Below are 22,097 nucleotides of genomic sequence, written 5' to 3' on the forward strand. Positions count from 1 at the left end.
CAGCTATCTGTTGGCTGTCTTGAAGTTTGTAATTGTTCTTCCTCTGTGTGACAACGCCGCAGCTGTCCTGTAAAAAAAAGTTGCCTTTCATTAAAGTTTTTTCAAGTAAGTATCTAAAGTTGCTGCTGTCAATCTTCCGCGGAGGTTGCTTAGCAACAAGGGGCTGCGCTTGGAGAGAGTGAGTTACGTTCAAGAGCAGCAATGAAGGCTCGTGCTCTCATTTAGCAGCACTGAAATTATTACACATAATATGAAAGTTCCTTTAGAAACTGAGGCACAAGGTTTGGACAGCTATTAAAGATAGAACACAGACCAACTCACTCAAAAATGATATACAAACTATATGACTTTTAATGAGGAATTTCCCGTTTTTTTAGATGTTTGCAAACACAAAAAGCCCTATAACCGCAACCCATAAATCTCTGCAATGTTATACTGATTGTAATTACTTTGGGTCAAAAATTAAACAATATGATCAAATTAAAAAAATATATTATTTACTGAGGGCATGTGTTTTACAATCCAGTGCACCAAAGAATTATTACAATGTAAAGTCATAGGCATACAGTAAAAAAGATTTTATTCTATGTATTTTAAATATTAAAAAATAATAAATAGTGATATGCCTGTCTTGCAGTGATTACAGCATACATTTCAGGGTGCAACACTACTTTGTAAAAAGACAAATAAATTACCTTTGCTGCTGGATCAGTTCCCTGAAATGACAATTACATGATGCATTATTAGTGTTTTATATCATTATGGTACATCAGTTCTCTGGATGTGCAAATTTGAAACAAAGGCCCTCAAACAAATGTACAACAATCACAATTTTTATATACTAGTCTATATACTAGTTTGATCTATCTGTCTGTGTATATATCTATGCCAGACAAACAATAATGTCTGCAAGAAATGTAATTATTTGGATGAATATTGTTTTCATTCACAAAGATTTACTGAATCGATGACGTCATCTTCATAGAGCTTCAAAATGCTTTAAAAAAAGCGAATGAACGCAACTTTCCACGTACACCTCTGTGAAATATATCAGTCATCTTCTTATTTAGATTTTTTTTTCACCCCTTTTCGTATCAAAATTTAACATTTTGCAGCGCAGCACACTGACGCAAGTGAAGAGATTCCGCATTACGTCATCGCGAAGGCCACATACTGGAGGCAAACGCTGCCTTGTGTTCAGCTCAGCCAGTACGCTACCCGAAAATTTCCACTACACGAGCAAGCGTTTGCGGGAGAAGCGGCACAACAAACGGCCGCTTCGTGCAGTGATGCAGTACCTCACACCAAAGAAACCGTGATCGCACCGCAGGACACGACCGGCTGTCGGGTTCCCTGGATGGAAAACAGTGATGTTGTGTGACATGCCTCGAAATAAATTCTGGTAAGTATTGAGCAAGTGCACTGCTGCAGCTGCTGGAGGCTGGCAAGCGGTGGAGGAGCGACCTTAACCTAGTTTGTCACTTGGGGTGAAATGAGTTTTACGATGAAGTTGCAGCGATGGAAACGGGGGTGTTTGCTGATAGAAACATGTGAACGGGAGCCGTGTTTGCAATCAGATGTTTCTGTTACAATGAGCTCTTTGTCTCTCGTACACACAGGTGTCTGTGGCGTGACAGGTGATGCCTGAGCTGAGTGTGTAGCAGAAGGTGCCTGTTGCCTTTCTTGCTTTATTGCTGTGGTGGAATTTTTATGTTTTTATTAATATTCAGAGGGCAAAGGGACACTGTCTATGCCCAAGAGTATATCTCTATTCATGCTTGTGATTGAAATGCAAATGTGATTCGGTGTTGGCTATCACAGGAAACATATTGTATTTCTTCCAGTTTCTTTTCTTACTATTTGTGCTACTCTAACAATGCCCCCTTTTGAGTTTGTGCTAAGAACTTAAAAACAGTGTTGTAAACAAAATCACAGCACCAGCCATGTAAAATTTGTAGCTGTTCTCTCCTAAAGTTTTGGCCTTTTCACAGCTGAAACCATGGTGATCATCAGCAGGGGACACAGACTACAGGGCCCAGCAGACATCACCGGCTGGTACCAGACAGGAAGAGAAAGCCGTTTTACTATACCTACACTAAAGCACAACATCGCTGGCTTTCACTCAGCTCTATCTGATTAACCTTAAGTCAATGGCGCAGCCTTTTTATTCCTGTCAGGGGATGGGATTGGGATGCCAGTGTAGTTTATAGTCTCGTGATGTAAAAATAACTCTGGCCAATCAGTGCTAACAGCTGCGATGTACTGTACTGAGCTGGCCAAACACAAGATTGAGCTGTAACTCAAGTAAGTGCTTGTGTTTGGAAATGTTGCGATCTGTTTACCAAGGAGGACATAAAGTAACAGCACTGTCCACTATGTTTTATCGAGCTGCTACGGAAATAGACTCGTAATGTAAATAACACACTAATAAGGCTGTTTTTGTGTTGCTGCTGGCTAAAATGCAGTTTCATCCAACAGAAATCAGAGCAACATTTAAAGAGACATTACTGCGAGACCCTCGGTTTGCTTTTGGCTGCCCCACCAGTTTTTCCTTTAACGTTAATGTTACGCGATGATTTGCTCTTTTAAGGGCAGTTATTTTCTAATGCTGCCAGTGTGACAGTGCCACAGGGAGAGAGTAATGTTTGCTGGGTTCATGCCAGGAATGAGGTTTGGGGTCTGCAACTAGAGAGCCAGTAAAGCTGTTCAAGAATGTGGAGCCTTCTCATTTGTAGTTAAAGATAGAGGCAGCACAGGCTGTGTCCTAGCTGACAGTTTCTAATTTGAGATATCTTCAGTGTGCCTCGTTCGTTTGGGATGCTTTTGTTGTCATGTTTCCCTGATGGAGTTTGTGTAGTGTTTCAATAGAAGGAGGACTTGGGGTTGTGATAACTAAGGATAGGAGAGGTGAAGAAAAACAACCATGGTGCTTTATGAAAGGTATGTTCATCTCGTTCCCGACCATTCATATCGGCTGTGCTGGTTTAATATCTGCTCTTGCACTAGATTGTATCAATCTGTGTTATTTCAGAGCCTGGAAACAGAGCGCAGAAGGTCACATAGCTGGCACTCAGGGTGTGTTTGCTCGGATGTGCAAAGGATATCAATGTTAATCTATAAAAAAGTGAATATATTTGTACACTTTTACATTCATGCTCTGTGTAAGTGATGAATGGGCTTGCATACACATTACTTTCAAGATGACATTGGACTAATGGCTGCCAGTACTGGCTATCTTAAACTGCTCTTTACTGTTGTAGGTGCATTCATCATTGCCTTAAAAATAATGACACTCATTTATGTGTGCAACTGCAGGATCTGTCTGTTTCAGTATTGCTTTACAATAAAAACCCTAAAATGCAGTTTACAATATTAATTGTTTTTTGGACCTTGTATTCTGCCTTATTATAATAATTTGCCATCAAATGTTAGTTATGTAGTGTTGTAGTAGTGTAGCGCTATGCTGTGAGGTAATTAACTCAAATACCGCACTTGATTCTGTAAATCCAGGTTAACTTATTAGCTTAATCTTTCACTCTTAAATTGGATTTCATAGATTCCTAGAGCTCCATACCTGACTGTATTTAAAGTATATAATCAGAGGAAGGATTGTAAAGAGTAAAACGTTTGTTGTGGTTTGCTTTTTAAAACTAGGTGAATTCTAATTTCCACACCATTGGTCTCAGCAGCATAATATTTGGGTCTACCAATTACTGTCAAAATAATTTGAAACACCATGCCTGGATGGGTGTCACAAAAAGTGCCAGATTGCTTTAAAGTGTTGAGATATAAAAGATATTAAGAGGTGAAAAAACTTTTTCATATACACTTTGCTTGTCTGCAGTGGGAGGTGTTGTGTGTGTGTGTGTGTGTGTGTGTGTGTGTGTGTGTGTGTGTGTGTGTGTGTGTTTGAGGGGGGGCTAACACTATGTTTTTACGAATGGAACGGCTGGGATCTTTGCTGCCATGGCAACAAACCACATGACTAGGTATATTAGATTGCCTCGGACAGTGTGCAGCGAGGCATGCTGTGAGCACTCTCTCTGCTGCTCTGCCACTTTGAAAGTCTTGTCCTTGTCTTACTTAAGTTTTTCTGTGTCCCCCACCCTCACATTTATGATAAGCACTGTAGTGTGCTACATTTAATTTGTAAATGTACTTAAAACAACTGAAAATGTGAAGTTTTAATGTAACTAGCAGGGCCGGATTATCCTGCTACCGGGCCCTGGGGCAAAATGAGCTGTGGGACCCCATTTTTTTTTTACTGTATTTGAACTGAGGGCCCCTTTAAGAGATATATTTTGTTATAATGCAGGTTTGGTTTAATGCTCCTGTCATTTCAGTTTATATTGTGTTTTAGAGGCACATACAGTACTACCTAGCAAGGTTTGCTAATTGACCCACCCCTGTAGTTACTGGTCCTTAGTCAAGACTAAAAGAAATAATGTTCCATTTGATGTTACAGTGAATATTTTATAGATGTCAGGAAATACAGCTTCAAAAAGCCGACAGCCAGGACTAAAGTATGCAATGGGAGGATATACTGTATCTGCAATGTATACTTCCATTTACAAAGCATGAAGACACAAATTGATTCCAAATAAATGACACTAAATGACTAGACTACATTGTCTACATTGAACATTGCTTCTGCCTTGCCAGATGTGTGTCCCCCTTTGCCCCTCTGAGACTGTAGTACTTGTTGTCAGCTACTTGAAGCTATATGTCCGATGCCCAAAAACTCAGCACTATTGCGCTGGTGCCGTTTTAAGATACGGTAGTAGAATCAAATCAAATTGTATTTGTATAGCGCCAAATTATAACCAAAGTTATCTCAAGACACTTTATGAGCAGAACTTGGCAACAATGACAACATTTGGCAACCGTGGCAAGGAAAAACTTCCTTTTTTTCCGGCAGAAACCTTGAGCAGACAGCTCAGCGGACACTTAAGAAAGGTCAATTGCAAGGTTCAAAATCCTCGAGAGAGAGGCGTATACCTATACTTTCAAAAATAACTGAATACCTTAATTCCTTGGTTGAAATCTTTCCCTATCATCATAACAAACTGTATATGGGCTGAGGAAGAGCGGAAAGCTTAGTAACAGTAACTAAGAGGGGCGGGGCCACACAATGAACCTGGAGCCTGTTAAAGGTCCAAGGCCTCAGGCAGCTTCCTGGTTTGCACGGTTCGTAATCCTGCCTTGGTAATTGCAGCTACAACATTATGTGATGGCCAATTCTTGGTGACAGCTGTTCATAAGTATTCCTGGGGGAGAGTATAAATATGTAAACAGTGATGTTTTGTGTAAAGGGAAACGAAACGGTGTTGATGTGAGTTATGAAATGGGTATAATATTATTACAGTACGGTAAATACATTAGTCATGGGGTGAGTGTTTAAAGACTCATTATACACAGATGTTTAAAAATGATCTGCGACTCTTCAATTTGGTCTTTATTTTACGCAGAATAAATCAGCTGAAGAGCATACGCCGTGATTGAACGACGCTGTAATCTGAACTGTCTCTGTTGAAACCAGGTGTTCAAAGGCTCTGACATGACTCTCTCTCCTCTTGATCAGAATGATTGAAGACTGCGAGCGGAGCGGTGACAACATGGCAGATAGAAGGCAACTGTTTGTCGAGATGAGTAAGTGCTCAGGGCCTCAGTTCGGTGTGATCTAAACCTGACTGACCATAACAAGGGCAAAGTCTATTCTGTAACTTTAATGTTACGCAAATGTCATAAAGATGTCATGTTTCCCTATATTTTATTAAATAATACAAATTCTTAAGCTGTGTCCCAGTTCCATACAATATCCTACGTCAGAGAAGGTTTGAGTATGTCTTTTGTTCACACTTGAAAAGTGGCAAAAATAAGCATCAAAGTCAGCATAAATACACTTTAATAATATATTTATTTGATAGTGTGCTGTTGAAAGGCGCATCAGTGGGAAAAGTGGCATTATAAAAAGCAACGAATGGAAATGACAATATGAAAAAAACTGCTGAAATAAAAATAGACTTTTAATGTGTAAAGAAGCAGGATGTTACTCACGTCAAATATTTTTTCCTCAGGGGCTCAAGATTTGGATTCCATACGATTATCGACATACAGGACAGCCTGCAAACTCAGATTTGTGCAGAAAAAATGCAATTGTGAGTATGATGTACAATTAACTACATCTCTACGCTCATAATCGTCCATATCAAGTTTATGTTAATTTTTCCTGTGTGCGTTTCAGTGCATTTAGTCGACATTTGGAATGTCATCGAGGCTTTCCGAGAGAACGGCATCAACACCATGGACCTCAACGCCGAGCTCTCCGTGGCTCGCCTGGAAGTGGTGCTGTCCACCCTTTTTTACCAGCTGAACAAGCGCATGCCCACCACCCACCAGATCAACGTGGATCACTCCATCAACCTGCTGCTCAACTTCCTGCTGGCCTCGTATGACCCGTGAGTAACACGTCGCAGCACAGACGGCGGTTGGCCTACTTTCATATCTCAGGTTTTTACAATATGTGGTGTGAAATGTGACTCTGGAGTGTCTGCACAAGTGGTGTGTAAATACTATTTACCTTTATTACTTCCCAACGTGTATAAGTTCTTTTTTTTTATAGATGCTAAAAGATGATGATCGCTGTGACTCCTTTAAAAGGTTGTGCCTTTTAGAGAAACCGTTGACTTCATAGGTCTTGACAGCTTCTTTTTAAAGAATCTGCAACTGTGTATTTTCTCCTTTTAGGGAGGGCCATGGCAAGATATCCATCTTTGTTGTGAAGATGGCCCTAGCGAGCATCTGTGGTGGGAAAATTCTGGATAAATTAAGATGTAAGCAACACAACAAATCCTTATTTTCCTTTAAATTGTGAAAAATGAAAGGAAAACTGCACATTTTACCTGTAATAAATCAGCTAATTGTCTTTGTAAAGGTCATTCAGTTTATGGTCTAAGTAATGTCCTGCTTTAGAATTCATAATATAAACTTATTACTGTCTGTATCATCTATATCTGCTGAGCCTGACTCTTCAGGGCTGCGACGACTCATTATTCATTATCTGAAGTTTATTACATAATGTACAAAGTCTGTGGGAGCAGTCGTGGCTCGTGAACAGAAAAAAAAGTGCTGTATTGCTGCTGTATTATAACAATTGATTAGAATAACTGCTTTACTTTGATTTGTTTTCACAAATAAGTGGGATAATTGCATTGCGTAATGCTGTAATTAGCCCACTGTGGTGGCAACTGATAATTAGTTTGATTCATTTGTATAACGTCTCCTCCGCCAGATATTTTTTCACAGCTTTCCGATTCTGCTGGAATAATGGTGCACTCGCAGTTTGACCAATTTCTGAGGGAGGTTCTTAAATTACCCATGGCGGTGTTTGAGGGACCTTCTTTTGGTTACACTGAACAGGCTGCCAGAACATGCTTTACCCAGCAGGTGAGTGTAATATAAGGAGGATGTGTGATTGTTTTTGAATTCTGCTTCTCTGTTAAATCTCACTCTCCTCTGCATCCGACGTCAACAGAAAAAGGTCTCCCTTAATACATTCCTGGATACGTTGATGTCAGACCCGCCCCCTCAGTGTCTGGTGTGGTTGCCGCTCATGCATCGGCTCGCCAACGTAGAGAACGGTAAGACACCACGCAGCATATTTATGGATATGGATAACTGGATGAATCTGGCGGGGCTGGGGGGATTGTAAAGTTCAGCTTTGCATCATAATCTTGAGTCACCACACACACACACACAATCAGTCAAGCAGAGAGATACAAAGAACACACACACACCTCCAGTGAAGAAGACCCATAGGGACCTCACACCCTGTGTATGAGTGCATGTGTTTGTGATGCGGTCATCATCACCAACATGCTTACACAAATTCAGCATGCTAGCGTCGTACTGCTGTGAGTGTATTTAGTGAAAATGAAATGTGAAATGATTGCACATCTGTCCCTAAATTAATGGAAATTAATCCCCCGCTCTTTGCAATGTGCTAAATATCAGGGTTTTACAATAACAGCTGTTTGTGTGCATGTGTTTGTCCATCTGTATGTGTGTGTGTGTGTTTGACCCCTCCCCTCCTCCCTGCAGTCTTTCACCCGGTCGAGTGCTCCTACTGCCATACTGAGAGTATGATGGGCTTCCGCTACCGCTGCCAGCAATGTCATAATTACCAGCTCTGTCAGGACTGCTTCTGGAGGGGGCATGCCAGCGGTTCCCATAGCAACCAGCACCAAATGAAGGAGTATACGTCATGGGTAAGGAGAGGAGGAGGAGGAGAAGGAGGAGGAGAGGGAGGTGTGTCTGCTCTGGACCACTCGTTGTGGCTATTTTTGCTCTGATTCACCACAGTGTTAAGATGATGCTGATTGTTCCATGCCGGTGACAGTATCGCTGTAATGACGACATATGTTTTGAAAAGAAATTAGAGTCCCTGTGTGCTCAGAATAAGCTCATCACTTGTGGTTTTTTCCCCCAGAAATCCCCTGCTAAGAAGCTATCCCATGCCCTCAGTAAGTCACTGAGCTGTGCATCCAGCAGAGAGCCTCTTCACCCCATGTTCCCCGAATTGCCAGAGAAACCTCTGAACCTAGCTCACATTGTGTAAGTCCATCTTCTTGCTTGTTTTCTTCTTCCTGCAGACAGAGAGAGAGCCTCTTCAGATGCTTTAAAATGTTTGATTATATCCCTCAGCTGATAATTATCTTGTTGCTGCCTCTGTGTCTGAAGTGATTCCAGTCAATCTCTAAGGTCAACTGATCAATGAGGCTTAATTATAGCCTTGGGAATGACTGTAGTCTGCACCACTGCTGCTACCTTTTCCTGGACCTGACTGATGTTTTGTTTTATAAATAATAAAAGAGGAGTCTTCACAAGCACGCACTCTGTAGGACTCTGGTGCTGATTATTAAAAGGTATATAAAACTGTATATAAATAAAAAGGACAAAATGCTATGTTTTGTACAAGATTACCCTCAAATTGAAGGCTAAATTTAACAGCCAAAGGAATCTGATTATTGGTACCAGATTAAAACAATTAGTTCACATATTTAATAATGATATAATTTGTGATATGTGTTTTATTTCACCCGAAACTAACACTGTTTCCCTTTAATTTAGACATTAAAGGAATACTTCTTAGATATTTAAGTTTGTTCTTGTTGGATGAAATATATTCAGATACTGATATATATTATTAAAGATTATTCCAGTCAATAATATTGTCCTGAATATTTATAGATATATGTATTTACGTTATTCTCGATGTTGCAGTTACTGTTTATACAGAGCTTTTAGATGATGTGTCCTCCAGGGTTGATTAGCTTGCTTTCATACCTTTAATACCTGGTTACAAAACTGCCTATCTGCCTGGAATCAAATACTTGTAGCAAACAGACAAAGTTAGCAACTAGTTGGTGAACATAGCAGAGCCGTAGACCCAAATATTTGGTAGAGTTGGTAGACATGCAGAGCTAAAAAACCTGCTGGATGTGTAAAAAGCAACTGCTTGCTAATATATTAGCCACACCAACTTTCAAACTGACAGAAGTTTTTGATGCTTTTGACTAAATAGTCATAGTGAACATTCAACTACCACCCAGAATCTGACCACATAATGCAAGCTGATGCTACGTGAAAACAACAAGCTCATATTTATTAGCAAATCCATGTTTGTTTAGTTCACTTTAGCTCTGCTAATCATTAGCAAGTGGCTACCAGTATACAGCCATCATTCTGAGGTCAAAATGCAGCACATGATGTTTTTTCAAAAGATTATTCCAGTTAATAATATAAATGTTCCTTTTTTGATGCATTTTTTTAAATCTACATTTAGTGTAGTCTTTGCACTATTGAGAAAATGATAATAAATCATTTTTTGTTCCTTTTCTTGCTCTGTACTTTCCTCAGAGATACGTGGTGAGTCTGCTTTGATTATCTAACACATGACAAAATCACTGTGTTCATTTTTGTAACTGTAGATTTGAGTCCTTTGTGTTGTGCTAATTATATACAGTGTAGTCAAGTCCCATCCTCCCTCGCCTACTGACAGTCACTATTGTTCATGTTTTTTTAAACCCTTGGTGTGTTTGTTCACAGATTCAGTCCTCCACTCATTGCATGTTCTTACTGTTTACCCCACCCTACAGAACTAATCATATCTGACTTTGTAACCACATCCTGATAAATGCACAGCAGGACATCGACCAAGATTTTTTCCCATAACATTGAAAGTATGAAAGACGAAAGAAAAAGCGAGGATCATTTCCTGTCTCTTTAACCAAAAAAAAGAAAGCCTTTTCAGTTATGGATTTAATAAAAAATAATTTGTTTCCTGTCTAGGCCACCAAGACCAGTGAACTTCACCAATGACTACGCACTCTCCCACTCCATGCCTACATCAGGGAACCCTTACTCCACCAAAAAGTGAGTGCAACAGCCGTAACAATGGATGTCCTGGATTTTACAGCAGATCTTTTCAATTTGCCATGCTCCCTAAAGGCCCCATGCCCTGTGGACTCTGTGACCCACACTGTCTTTATTTCCTTGCCTTTATTTTGCAAAGCGTGTGTGTATTTGTGTGTGTGTGTTTGTGTATCTCTGTGCTGCTTTTCTTTTCTCTGTGGTTTTCTTCTGCTGAATGTAAAAAGAAAGTTTGCCTTACAGCAGGAATAATGATGTTGAGATAAGAAAGCCCTTGACTGTGGCTGCTCCACATCTGTTTAAAGGTAAAGGGTAAGTGACACAGGTGTGCACATGTTAATGCCTTTTGTAGCTCAAATGCATGTGTGGACTAATATAGTTAATAATCATAGGGCATAAACTAGAGTGCTAACTGTCCTAAGGAAACTATTAGTGAACCAGTTTTCTTCTGGTGGTGTTTACGCTGTTGTACTCAAGGGGCTATTTAAAAGACGCTAGATTAGCATGCATTATAAAGATCATTAGCAATTATTTTTGATTGTCTATTACAATCTTTTCATGGGAAATACGGTTTCTAATATGAGCCTCTTTAAATTCTACCCATAATCTCCTCTTTGTTAAAGCTGTTGCAGTTAAACGGTATACATTTCCAGGCTCATCATTCCTGATGTCTTTGGAAAAAATGGACCTGTTTTGATGAACTAGGATTAACTTGCGTTTTCAGTTGAGAGATAAAGGTGTTGTTGATCCTGACTTCTCTATCAAGGACTTTTTTGCTCCTCTGCACCTGCACAAGAAAGTGTTTCTTTAGGGAACACTAGTCCCTTTCATAACTCTTTGGGCTTATAGAAAAACATATGATGTGCTGAGTGATTGGTGCTCTTTACATTATTCTTGATGTTCAAGTCAGAGCAGCTGACATTGCTGTTACTGTTTGCACAGGATGAGATAAGTAATACATGCTTTCTCCAGGCTTCATTAGCTATTGAGAATATTAAGTTACATTTCTAAAAATGGTTTGAATTGAAACAGCTGGAATTCACAGTTATCTATTTATATAGACAAACACCTATAAGAAGCAAATACTGTGTTTGTAGTGGGTGGTAATTTGCAACACTCCTCCCTATAAAAGCTTTTCTTAAAGTTAAAAATGTTAGAAAGTTACATGAGCGGTCTGGTGATTAAGCATTGCATTTAAATTGCCCTTGCCACATTCTGAATATCTGCCTGGTAACCAATCCTACAAGCAGAGCAAATTAGCAGCTAAAAAGCCAAATATTTCTCTCAGGAGTTGGGAAAAAATGCAAAACAGAGCCAAAAAAGTGTACTAGACTGTCTCTGTCTGCTGAATGTGTAATAAGTAACTATTCGCTAAAACATTAGCCATAGCTTTAGAGGGAGATTTATGTTGAGTCCCAGAAAACACAATTTCACAAGCAGAGTAGCATTCCCCTTAGCTTGTAAATTGGAGGGTGGGGGGTCTGCTAATCATTAGCTTGTGGCTACATGTAAACATAACAGTGCTAGCCATAAATTTGAGGTCAAAATGCTGAACGTGCTAGTTGAGTGTTTTTTGATTAGATTTAGCTACTTTGCTATATTAGCTACATGATTGTTAGCTTGCTGATAAACACACCAAAATACATTTTTCCAGCTAACTGGCCAGAGAGTGGAATAAGAAGGAAACTATCACAACAGTTTAACCTTAAGTGGGTTTGAGACCAAAAAAGCCCCTTATTTTTGTGCATTTTCTTCTGTGTGGATTGACTATGCGTTTGTTGTTGTTGCTGCTGTTTTGAGCTATTTTACGATCACAGATAATTCTTCATCGACCCTCCATAATAGCGGTAGTGATGGCTGCTGTAGGACTTTGCTATGCAGCTGGAGGGCCTCCTAAAATACAGGAGCTGGTGTGCTTGACATATCTTGAGGGGTGGATTGTTTGAGTCAAAAATAATGACTTTCAATAGTTTTAATAACAGAGCACTGAGTGATTGATGCTTGTAGAATGTAAACAGTGCATGTAGCTTTAGACCTTTTTGGGGGGCATGTCCTTAATCGAGCTCTTAGCCTTCATCAGCGGCGTCTCTGCCAAATATAATAAGGCCTTGTTTCTCTCTAGCCATCCATGAATGGCTGCTTTTCAGCCACTCTCCTCCTCTTCTCTTGTCATCTCTCTTTCTTTGTCCCTCTTCTTTTGTCACCTGTGTTATGTAATGTTTTATGTTTTGTGAAACCCTGCACTGTTCCAGGTTGAACTACAACCTCGATGTTGCTGATAGACTTGCAGACGAACATACTCTGATTGGCCTCTATGTGAATCTACTACAAAACAACCCAAACACATGGTTAGTTGGTGTGGTGCTGTGTTTGCCAAACACCAGTGGAAACTATGTGCATTGCTGAACTGCCACCTCACGATCCTTCCCCTAACCCAACCTTATTCTGTTTCTCCCCTAACACCTCATGCTGTTTTACCAAGGGTTATCTTTCTAACGTGAAACTGTATTGGTTATGTTTGAATCCTTATAACCCCTTTTAAACAAACAAATGTCACATTATATTATGTTGTTATGTCACTTAACATAAACAAACATAAAACGTAACCGCTGTTGTTTTTGACAACATGATATTATATATTCATATTTGTTGCATAAAAATAATATCACTCAAAATAATAATATTAATTACCTTATTTTTAACGAATCATTATATAATTATTCTATTTACCTTATATCTATTACAACTAAGTAACCTCAAATATGAGCTTGGGTCATTAAATCTTGAACATTTTTAAAAAAACATACACTGTACATAAAAAGTGAAATAGTGACATTAACCACCGCTTTATACTAGACTCCTGTTTTAAAGCTACAAGTTTGATTGTCAGGGAGCCATCTTGGTTTTTTGGAGCCTGAAGTGACCCTTTTGTGTGAAAGGGTGCAGCTGGACATAAGCGAGGGGTTAGCAAACGCTAAGCTATAAGCTAATGCTAGTGCTAGCTTGGTTAGCACGGTGCATACATCCATGTGTTACAAGGACTGTCCTTATGAGGCTGATGACAACGTGTTTGAAAGCAGGTGCGCTCTGCAGACATAGTTGGGGATAGCGGAGGAGCAGCCCTGCCTACTCCCCGAACAAAGCACCCAGAGCCGTATAGACAGAGATTCGCGTCAGTGGAGGTCCAATATGCTCCATGAGCCACCATTGCGATGTCGCAACTCTCTCTCTGTACGGCTCTGAAAGTACCGTCACTCACTCAGTCAGCCAGTCAGTTACTTAGTCAGTCACATACAGACCCATGTGTAGGGCTGACCCCGGCGGTCAGCCAAAAAAAGGCTTCATACTAAACAATATGAAAAAGTAGTTTATCAAATGTAGCCGCGCCCTAAAGCATATGCTTCGCTGCTTATTTTACTCTATGGGACAATAGTTAATTTACACAATTAAATTCATACTGTGAAGACTTGAAACCAGCAAATGAGACATAAACTTATTAGTAAAATGTTTGATACATCAAGTTGGAGGTTGGTTGTATATCTTTGATACTGTTCATGTCTTTGAATCCCCAAGTCTTTCTGTCTGAGTGCATTTGACTGCTTTTACAGCATGTGTCCTTTCAAATTTCATTTTTGACTGTATCTGCGATCAGACTGTATAAGTTACCCTCCTGGCATTTACGTACAAAGCAAATGATTACTTCACCTCACTTTTACATAATAACCCATCTGCATTCTTGCTTTTATGGTTTTACATAAGTAGCTTAGCATGATTACGAGGGCCTCTGCTGTAAAACCTATGAAGCTTTCCTGACAAAGAACTAATCCGACTTTTGACTAAACTTTGACGGATTTCTTGCTTTATTTCTGTGTCTGCTTAACTGTGTATTGACTGTTTCATGTTGTAACCCCCATCTCTATTTTCCTCTTCATCAGTTTGCTGGAGAGCAGTAACCATCAAGATGAAGAGCACAGTCTCATTGCCCGCTATGCTGCTAGACTGGCTGCTGATGCTGCGGTGAGATATACTGCATATGAGACATTTATGATGAGGCGGTTTGACATACGCTGCTCGTCTACCTTTGGGGGTTTCAGTCATTGTTACAGCAAAGATGATGAAGGGATTTACAGGTGGTGATCATTTCTAACCCGACTTGTAGGCCTGTTTATGTTCTGATCTGGCCTTGATGGATGGCTGGTGACTTGTCTGTTTTATTCCCTCCCTGTGAGATATGAGATAAGGTAGTGGGTGACATCATCCCGAGGTAAAGCCGAGTCACGTGATGTCTCTTGCTTGGTTTCACCGACAGGCGCAGCAGCAGAGGATCCCTACAGACCTCCCCTGCTCTCTGGATGCCAACAAACAGCAGAGGCAGCTCATCGCCGAGCTCGAGAGCAAGAACAGGTGAGGGACGACTGATTGGTTGATACTGTTCAGTTCTTTTCTGTTTGTCTCTATTCTTCTTTTTTAAACTACACAACAACAAAAAATCCACCTTAACATTAAAAGAAGCTCAGGGAGCAAGTATTATGATTTAATGCAGCTTTAAATAATATTTTAAGTAAGCAATGGATCACATGACTATTTAAAAATGACAGGAGTAACAGCTTTATGGGCTCACTTATGGGTTGGTGGAGACCAAAACCAGCTGAATTAATTCATCAGGTGGACACTAACTATTGTTGCTCAGTATCTGCTGGAAATTTAAATGACTGAGTTGGAAGGAGACGGTAAAGGGGGCAGTCATTATTTGGAAGCAATCTCCAACTTCACTGCTAGATAAATCTTACACACTGCTCCTTTAAGCATTGTCAGGTGTTGACAGTGCTACCAGTAAGATCTAAGAGGGTGCTCAAAGTGCGCGTTGCACAGTCACAAAACACCCTGTATTTTCTGTTGACCCTAGGTCATATGAAAAATCTAATAACCTGGTAAAGTAATTTGGTATGTTTGTGCCTCTTTCAGAGAAATCTTGCTGGAAATTCAGCGGCTGCGCCTCCAACACGAGGAGGCCTCCCAGCCACCTCCTGACAAGGGCCAGCAGAACCCCACCCTGCTGGCTGAGCTACGACTTCTCAGGTAACTCTATCTGCTTTAATGCTGCACCATGCAGAGCATTTAAAACTGACATTTTTGTAAAGGCTGCGGTAGAACTTATTATAATTGTATGTATGGTATCATCACATTGTACACCTTGTTTCCTCTGTTAGGCAACGCAAAGATGAGCTTGAACAAAGAATGTCTACTCTGCAGGAGAGTCGCAGGGAACTCATGGTGCAGCTGGAGCAGCTAATGATGCTTCTCAAGGTACTATAGACGTGCAGCTCATCTCACAGACTTCACAGTGCTCACGCGGCTCACAGACACTTAAGACGCCTTCAGTATTACTGAATATTACTGCACATTCTGTTTCCTCTTGCTGTGTTTTACATATTTTTCCTAGCTGTAGGTGATAACTCATACTAAAATAAAGACAACGCTGGACTTGCAGAATAGGAAACGTGAGAAATTACCGAATATGTCCATCAGAGGGCGCTAACCTTAAAAAGTAAAGCTCAGTTAAGACTAAAAAGACATTTTTCAACGGTACATACACAAATATACTTCATGATTTTGACTTAAAGGTTTAAATATGTGATTTTGCGTATTTCTCTCCCGATCAAAATTGAAACATATTGGCCTTAAAGTCAAATATTTTTATCATTGATGTAAAGTTCTGTCCAAAGACTAAGCACTTGATTTTTGAGTGACAGCAGGCTCCTATGGCGTATTTGTGCTACTGTTCTGTTAACACATGGATCATTAAGAAGGTCCCCTTTGAATATAAGTTTTTAATTTATGTGACAATGCCCCCGATTACCTATTATGTCAAGGTATCTCATACCACCAGACAAACAATTAAAGATATAGAGTTTGAGATTATGCTCCATTGCACCTTACAAGACAACACGTCTACTCCCCTGTAAGAAGGATAACCTCTGGTGCGAGAATATCTTTTACAGCGAACAAGACGGGAGTTCCTCAAAGCCTACATAAACTGCTTACTATACCGGCTTAAGTGTGGAGGATATCAATCTAATTAGCCTAAAAGGATCAATGTTAATCCATTAAACTTGCATGAGGATGCCACATGCTTGTCACGTCCTGGAGGAAACACTGATTAAATTCTTTCTGGAAATACTCACGAGTCATAAAATATTGGGTTTTTTTCAGCTGGAGGAGGAACGGAGAGAAGCTGTAAGTGAAACTGTGGAATAAAGACACTAAAACTTGTGTGATTTATATACTCTGCTGTTATCAGGTGGAAACTTTGTAACTACAAAATGTTTTTAAGGACTACAGAGCATCTGTAATTCTTAAGTTTAAGTGTTAAGTGTTCACAGGATAACAGCACAAACAGCATGTTGAGTACTACAAAAATACTAATATGAAAATGCAGCATTAGGACTCCACATAGTGTACATTTCTAGCATGTGTGTAACATATGTTCCTTACAACAATATTGTGGTGTACTTTTGGGACAAATTAGCTTCTCCGTTGCCTTAAAAAAAACTATTGAGCTGGACTTTGCGGCTGTTTTTTGGAGTTTGATTTCTTTGCTGTGATTTGAGCTTAAAATGAAAAGAGTCACTTGTTGCGTTGCTGTGGGAAGCTTTGCTTTGATGAGAAACCCTTTTATCCGGAACACATTTAATGCTTCGGGTTTCTCTGTTAACAACGCCAACACAGCGGCACTAGTTAACAGTAAAACTGTGTCTGTGTGTGTTGCAGACTCAGGGTCCCGGCTCTCCGCGCTCTTCCCCCAGCCACACCATCAGCCGGCCGATCCCCACACCAATCCAATCCAACTCTACCGTCACGACCCCGACGCACACACCTCAGGACTCACTGATGGGCGTGGGAGGGGATGTTCAGGAGGCCTTTGCTCAGGGTAACACAAGCACACAGAAGAAGGAATTTTCTTATGAATATGTTTACAAAATATGTTCGGATATGGTGCATAAATTGAATTTTAAAACTACTTTTTTTCTCTTTTCAAAGGTCCAAGGAGAAATTTGAGGAATGACTTACTCATTGCTGCTGACTCCATCACCAACACAATGTCATCACTGGTTAAAGAACTCAATTCAGGTATAAAATTAACAAAAAATCCTTTGCATTCCTTATTTTTACGCAACAGTTGCTTTAAAATGCCTTTTGTTTCACAGAGGGTGGAAGTGAGACTGACAGCATCGTAGATTCAGACTTTGGACGTGGTGACCTCTTGGCCACAAACTCTTCAGATCCCCTCTTCACATATAAACCAAGGTACTTATTTCATACAGTGTAGGAATTGTCACCTTTAAATGGCCTCACAATACATTTCTGGCAGTCATCCCTCCATATTCAAAACGATTCTTCTACAATTTCCCAGCTCATCCTTTTCCACTACTAAACCTAAGAAACTACATTGGCACACCTTTTGCTCATCAAAATGTTTTTAATGGGTTTTACATATACTTACTTTACTTATACCAACATCTGCATTCACCTCAACCCAAAACCCCAGTGGGACCCCTAACTCTGTCTTAAAGAGGAAGAAAGAAAAGTACTTACAATACTAGTAACAAATACTATAAGGACTATTGGAAAAAACTGAATAAAACTTAAATAAGAAAAAGAAAAAAAATAATTTACAGTCAATAACTAATACTTCTTGTAGTGTGGGCATAACTAGTTTCCATACATTTCAGATGTTATTAAACAAGCTCTATGTAAGCTTTTCAAACTTCAAATGAACCATTACCTCCTCAGCATCGTGGCAATGCAGTTTGGGGAAAGCTACATTTCCAATTACACAGGATGAAATGTCTAAAAGTGGAGAGAAATTTGAGAAATGCAAGCTCAAAATGAAATTCTTCTGCAAGCTCAAAATGAATGAATATGAGTTGCTGAGTTTGGTTGAATCATTGAGTTGAGCAAACCTAATCCTGGAGTCTGTGAAATATTTTCAAACTTGAATTTGCTTCTCAGTTGTGTTGCCAAATACTTTATACATAAGGCCATCTACATTTCTGCACTGGTTTGAATCATATGTAATAAATGTTGTAAGAGATAAAAAGTTGGTGTGACTTTAGTTTTCAGCATTGTTTTAAACTGTACTTTGTGTTTGGAAGAAATATTTATTCATTACTTGTTCCGGTCTTGGTCACATTAGCTCCAGTTTCAGTAAAACCTCAGATCTTGCATGCATGTTTTAAACTGCCTGCTATCTGCCATAGGAGCTCCAGCGCTGCTGGGGAGAGCTTTGAGAACGACCTGGAGCAGCAGCTGGAGGACCAGCTCCAGCTGGAGGAGCTGATGAAGCATAGGCAGGAACCGGACAAAACGTGCATGGTGAGTTCGAGCTTTCCGAGACTTTGCTGGAAGCAGAAAGTGGCATCTTGTGTGTTATATGTACTATTTGATTACTCCTTGTCAGTGCTTATTCTAACTCTGTGCTGTGTTTGTATTGCTCATAATGTGATACAGGTGACTCTGCAGCAGTGACTGTGTTCGTCCAGGTGACTGGCAAGTGTCTGAAACTTGGATGGACCTTTTGTCATCAGGTTTTACATTATCAAATTAAAAAAACGGAATAACTGAGTGCTTAACATAGCTTAAAAATGTGAAAGCATGCTGTGTGTATGTGACATTAGTCAGTAAAAAGCAATGATATTGGCATAGTAAAAGTTTTGAGCAGCTTTTAATGAAAACTCGACCTGGAACTTCCTCATACTTTCTAACAAAAGTAAGACCAAACAATGTAATATCGTAGCAGAATTACTGTATTTTTAAGAACCACTCAACAGCCACTGCCAGTTGCAGGCTAACGACCTAGCAAACAACAGAAACAAAGATGCTAACTCTGTAACACTTACCACTCTGATACCTCTGCTTGTCGCCGAATTATGTGCATGACAGGCTCCGCATCTGTGGCTGACTGGCACAAACATGTTTGGCTAACTCTCTTCATGTTTCTTGCAACGCTTGCCATATTGATGCGCTCTGCTCTTTTACCGGTGATCATTGAATTCCAGCGCGAGCAGCGGTGGTGGGCGGGGCTAAGGCCTGATTAAGGATTTGCTTCCGGGTTTTTGTTCGTTTGGTTTTTTTGCACATTTATGTAGGAAAAACGTGTCAAACTAAATATATATCAAAGCTGAGAATTTTTACTTTACTTTAATCGTGTCAGGAGGGAAACTTAAATAATCATAACAAAACAGGAACTGGAGTAAGCTACAGCCCATATGACAGAGAGCAATCACAAACGTGTTTACATTGCAGAGGAAGCATATTTGGGTCTCTTAAAACCAGGCAAAAGGGTCATCCAAGTAACCAAAATAAACAATATGATGTTTGTATGTTGAATAATCCATGGCAGTAGATGTAAGTAACATGTTCTGTTTTCTTAACAGGTGAGCAATATGAAAAGCAACAATAGTAGAAGACACTGGATGAGACAACACTGGGCCGACAGAACAGAGCACTGAAGATATGAAGAATTTAAGTTGCATAAATGGCTGAATCCAACCATAGAATACAGTTATGTAAAGATATATTTTTTAACCAACCACATATTTAAGGTAATACTGTGAGCTGATGTAAAGAGATTAATTAGTGAGCTGTCTATTATACCACTGGTGCCATAAAAACCACATGACTTTTGGGAATTTTTTTTTAATTTTAAGCCTTTTTATATGAGTTGTCAAGCAAATGTACAACTGCACTGTTAGTGCAGGGTGGCAAACATGATTCAAATTCTAATGTTTTATGAAAACAGTGATCCAGGATTAAGTGTTTGTTTGTCATTTGATTTAAGATATAAACCTGAGATTAAGTTGGACTGGAAGTTTAGATGATAAAATTGCAATATTTTGTAAATGTCTAACTCAGACAGATTTTACCACTGTTACATTTAGATTCTTTACTGTCGCCGTCGAGTGGCTTTTGTATTGTTTTTTGACTTGTTTTTGGTGCAGGCCAATCAGACACATTTGTTTTATTTGATACATGAATAATTACAATGCACACTGCCTTAGCTGATTGGATGACCTCTTAAAGGAACTCATTCAAGCTGTCAATGCAGCATGTAGCTAACAACAAAACACATCTGTTCTGAAGCAATGCTAGTTCAATTCACTGGACAAATGAGGTTTAACTCATTAAATCTGATGCTATGAAGTGATTATGTCTGTAGAGGGATTTGATCTGCAAATATGTACACTGTCTACAAATACATTGTGAATCAGATTTAGATCAATTGGTTCTAGATGTAACACAGAGACTTCCAAACCACTCAGTATCAATGGTTTACACTGGTAAGGGCAGTGAACAAATTGTGTTTACTACAATGGTTTATGAATTTAGGTTTGACCACAAATCATCTGCCATTGTTTCATCTGTTAGCACCAATGCTCTCACACAGAATTCTCTGTGTGCCTTGCACACCATCATATACACTCTTGATGTATTTCTGAGTGTGCGTGACTTAGTCACTCTGAGAAAAAGTGGCAAGCCAATCTAAAAATCATAAATGTGTGAAATATATCTAGTTTGATTTTTGAGCAAGTTCATAGCATTGATTTTGCATGGTGGTGATGCATAATAAAGTGTTGACACAATATCACATTTTTTGCCTATGAACTCCTTTTCTCTTTCTTTTCCATTCCAGAACGGCACACTTCAATTGGCTTGCTTTAGCAGTGCACATTTATTATCTGTCATAAATGCACTGTTGGCTGCCCTCAACCTATTGTCTATAATTCATCACATAGGCCCTCCGTCTGAGGTAACATAAAAGCAGCCAACCAGCACTGAACCTCATGTGAATATTAGGAGGAAGAATTTTGCTGTCACCCTCAGGAAATATTATGAGCATGTGAATTAACTGATGTTAGTTATTTAAAATGATATATTATGGTATATATTGTTAACATAAGTATTTATAAGCTAGACTTACAACATCTATCACCACAATCAAAATTAAGAAATTCCACAATTCTAAAATGTTCTGATTTTTCTTTTCTTTTCTTTTCAAATCTGGTCTATTTTTTACCTCCTCTGTCAGCAGAGTAAAAAAAAGCAGCTTTAATAGTGATGAATTTTATAGAAAGCGTCTCCATGATACCCTTTGTCTTTTATCGAGTGCATGACTGCCCCCTGGTGTCAAATCATAAGTAGTGCAGTTTCGGCTGCTAAACATCCGTTTTTAAATCAAAGATACAAACTTTGCACAATGTATTTTCCACTGTGCAAACTGTGTTCTTTGTGCAGAATTAAATTCTGGTCAGTAAGTAAGATTATTTTACCATGAATCTTTAAATTGCTGGCTCAACAAGACCCGTTATCCCAAGAGGAGAGTAAGAATGTATAGGTTAGTTAATCTGATCCTGGAGTGTACACGTGGTACAATGGAGGCAAATACGTGTATTACTCATTACTGTATCTTGTCAATTAATGGTTTAGTCTATTTAATGTCAAGTCTCAGTGTGTGTTGTGAAAATAAATCATGAATAGCCTAATGAAAATGTATAGTGGATTGTTTTGACAAAAAGAACAATCAAAACACAGACAAGCAAATAATTTACACATTTAAGGAACTGGAAGCAAAGACTACTATTTTTCAACGAGCTCCTGAAATTTTA

The 22,097-nt window shown here is 39.4% G+C and overlaps 1 protein-coding gene across 8 annotated transcripts; it reads left to right on the forward strand.

Moving 5' to 3' along the window:
* The first annotated feature begins 1,226 nt into the window (after window positions 1-1,226).
* Window positions 1,227-21,081, forward strand: dtna (dystrobrevin, alpha). 8 transcript variants are annotated; one of them, XM_069684038.1, is made up of 24 exons: window positions 2,878-2,940; window positions 5,582-5,649; window positions 6,078-6,158; window positions 6,245-6,458; window positions 6,748-6,833; window positions 7,292-7,446; window positions 7,535-7,640; window positions 8,101-8,267; window positions 8,489-8,613; window positions 9,919-9,927; window positions 10,351-10,434; window positions 10,675-10,743; window positions 12,684-12,779; window positions 14,367-14,448; window positions 14,741-14,835; window positions 15,397-15,510; window positions 15,642-15,738; window positions 16,645-16,668; window positions 17,203-17,362; window positions 17,473-17,562; window positions 17,640-17,739; window positions 18,693-18,807; window positions 18,943-18,981; window positions 19,869-21,081. In XM_069684038.1, exons 1-23 carry the CDS (start codon window positions 2,924-2,926, stop codon window positions 18,958-18,960), a joined length of 2,172 nt encoding a protein of 723 aa, XP_069540139.1. In that variant the 5' UTR covers window positions 2,878-2,923; the 3' UTR covers window positions 18,961-18,981; window positions 19,869-21,081. The 8 variants fall into 8 exon arrangements, 7 of the variants coding, with proteins under 7 accessions (XP_069540137.1, XP_069540139.1, XP_069540142.1 ...); XM_069684036.1 differs by lacking the exons at window positions 2,878-2,940; window positions 9,919-9,927 and adding an exon at window positions 1,227-1,402; XR_011309604.1 differs by lacking the exon at window positions 9,919-9,927 and having other exon boundaries at window positions 18,943-19,019.
* The last annotated feature ends 1,016 nt before the right edge of the window (window positions 21,082-22,097 follow it).

Source organism: Semicossyphus pulcher, unplaced genomic scaffold, assembly GCF_022749685.1.
Source record: "Semicossyphus pulcher isolate SPU_LCO1_2020_fin unplaced genomic scaffold, fSemPul1.0.p SCAF_7, whole genome shotgun sequence".
Classification (NCBI taxonomy): Eukaryota; Metazoa; Chordata; class Actinopteri; order Labriformes; family Labridae; genus Semicossyphus; species Semicossyphus pulcher.

Coding starts and splice junctions, on each gene's coding strand:
- dtna (XM_069684038.1), top strand. Junction 12,780..14,366: donor CAAAACAACCCAAACACATG/GTTAGTTGGTGT, acceptor CCTCTTCATCAG/TTTGCTGGAGAGCAGTAACC. Junction 16,669..17,202: donor AGGAGGAACGGAGAGAAGCT/GTAAGTGAAACT, acceptor TGTGTGTTGCAG/ACTCAGGGTCCCGGCTCTCC.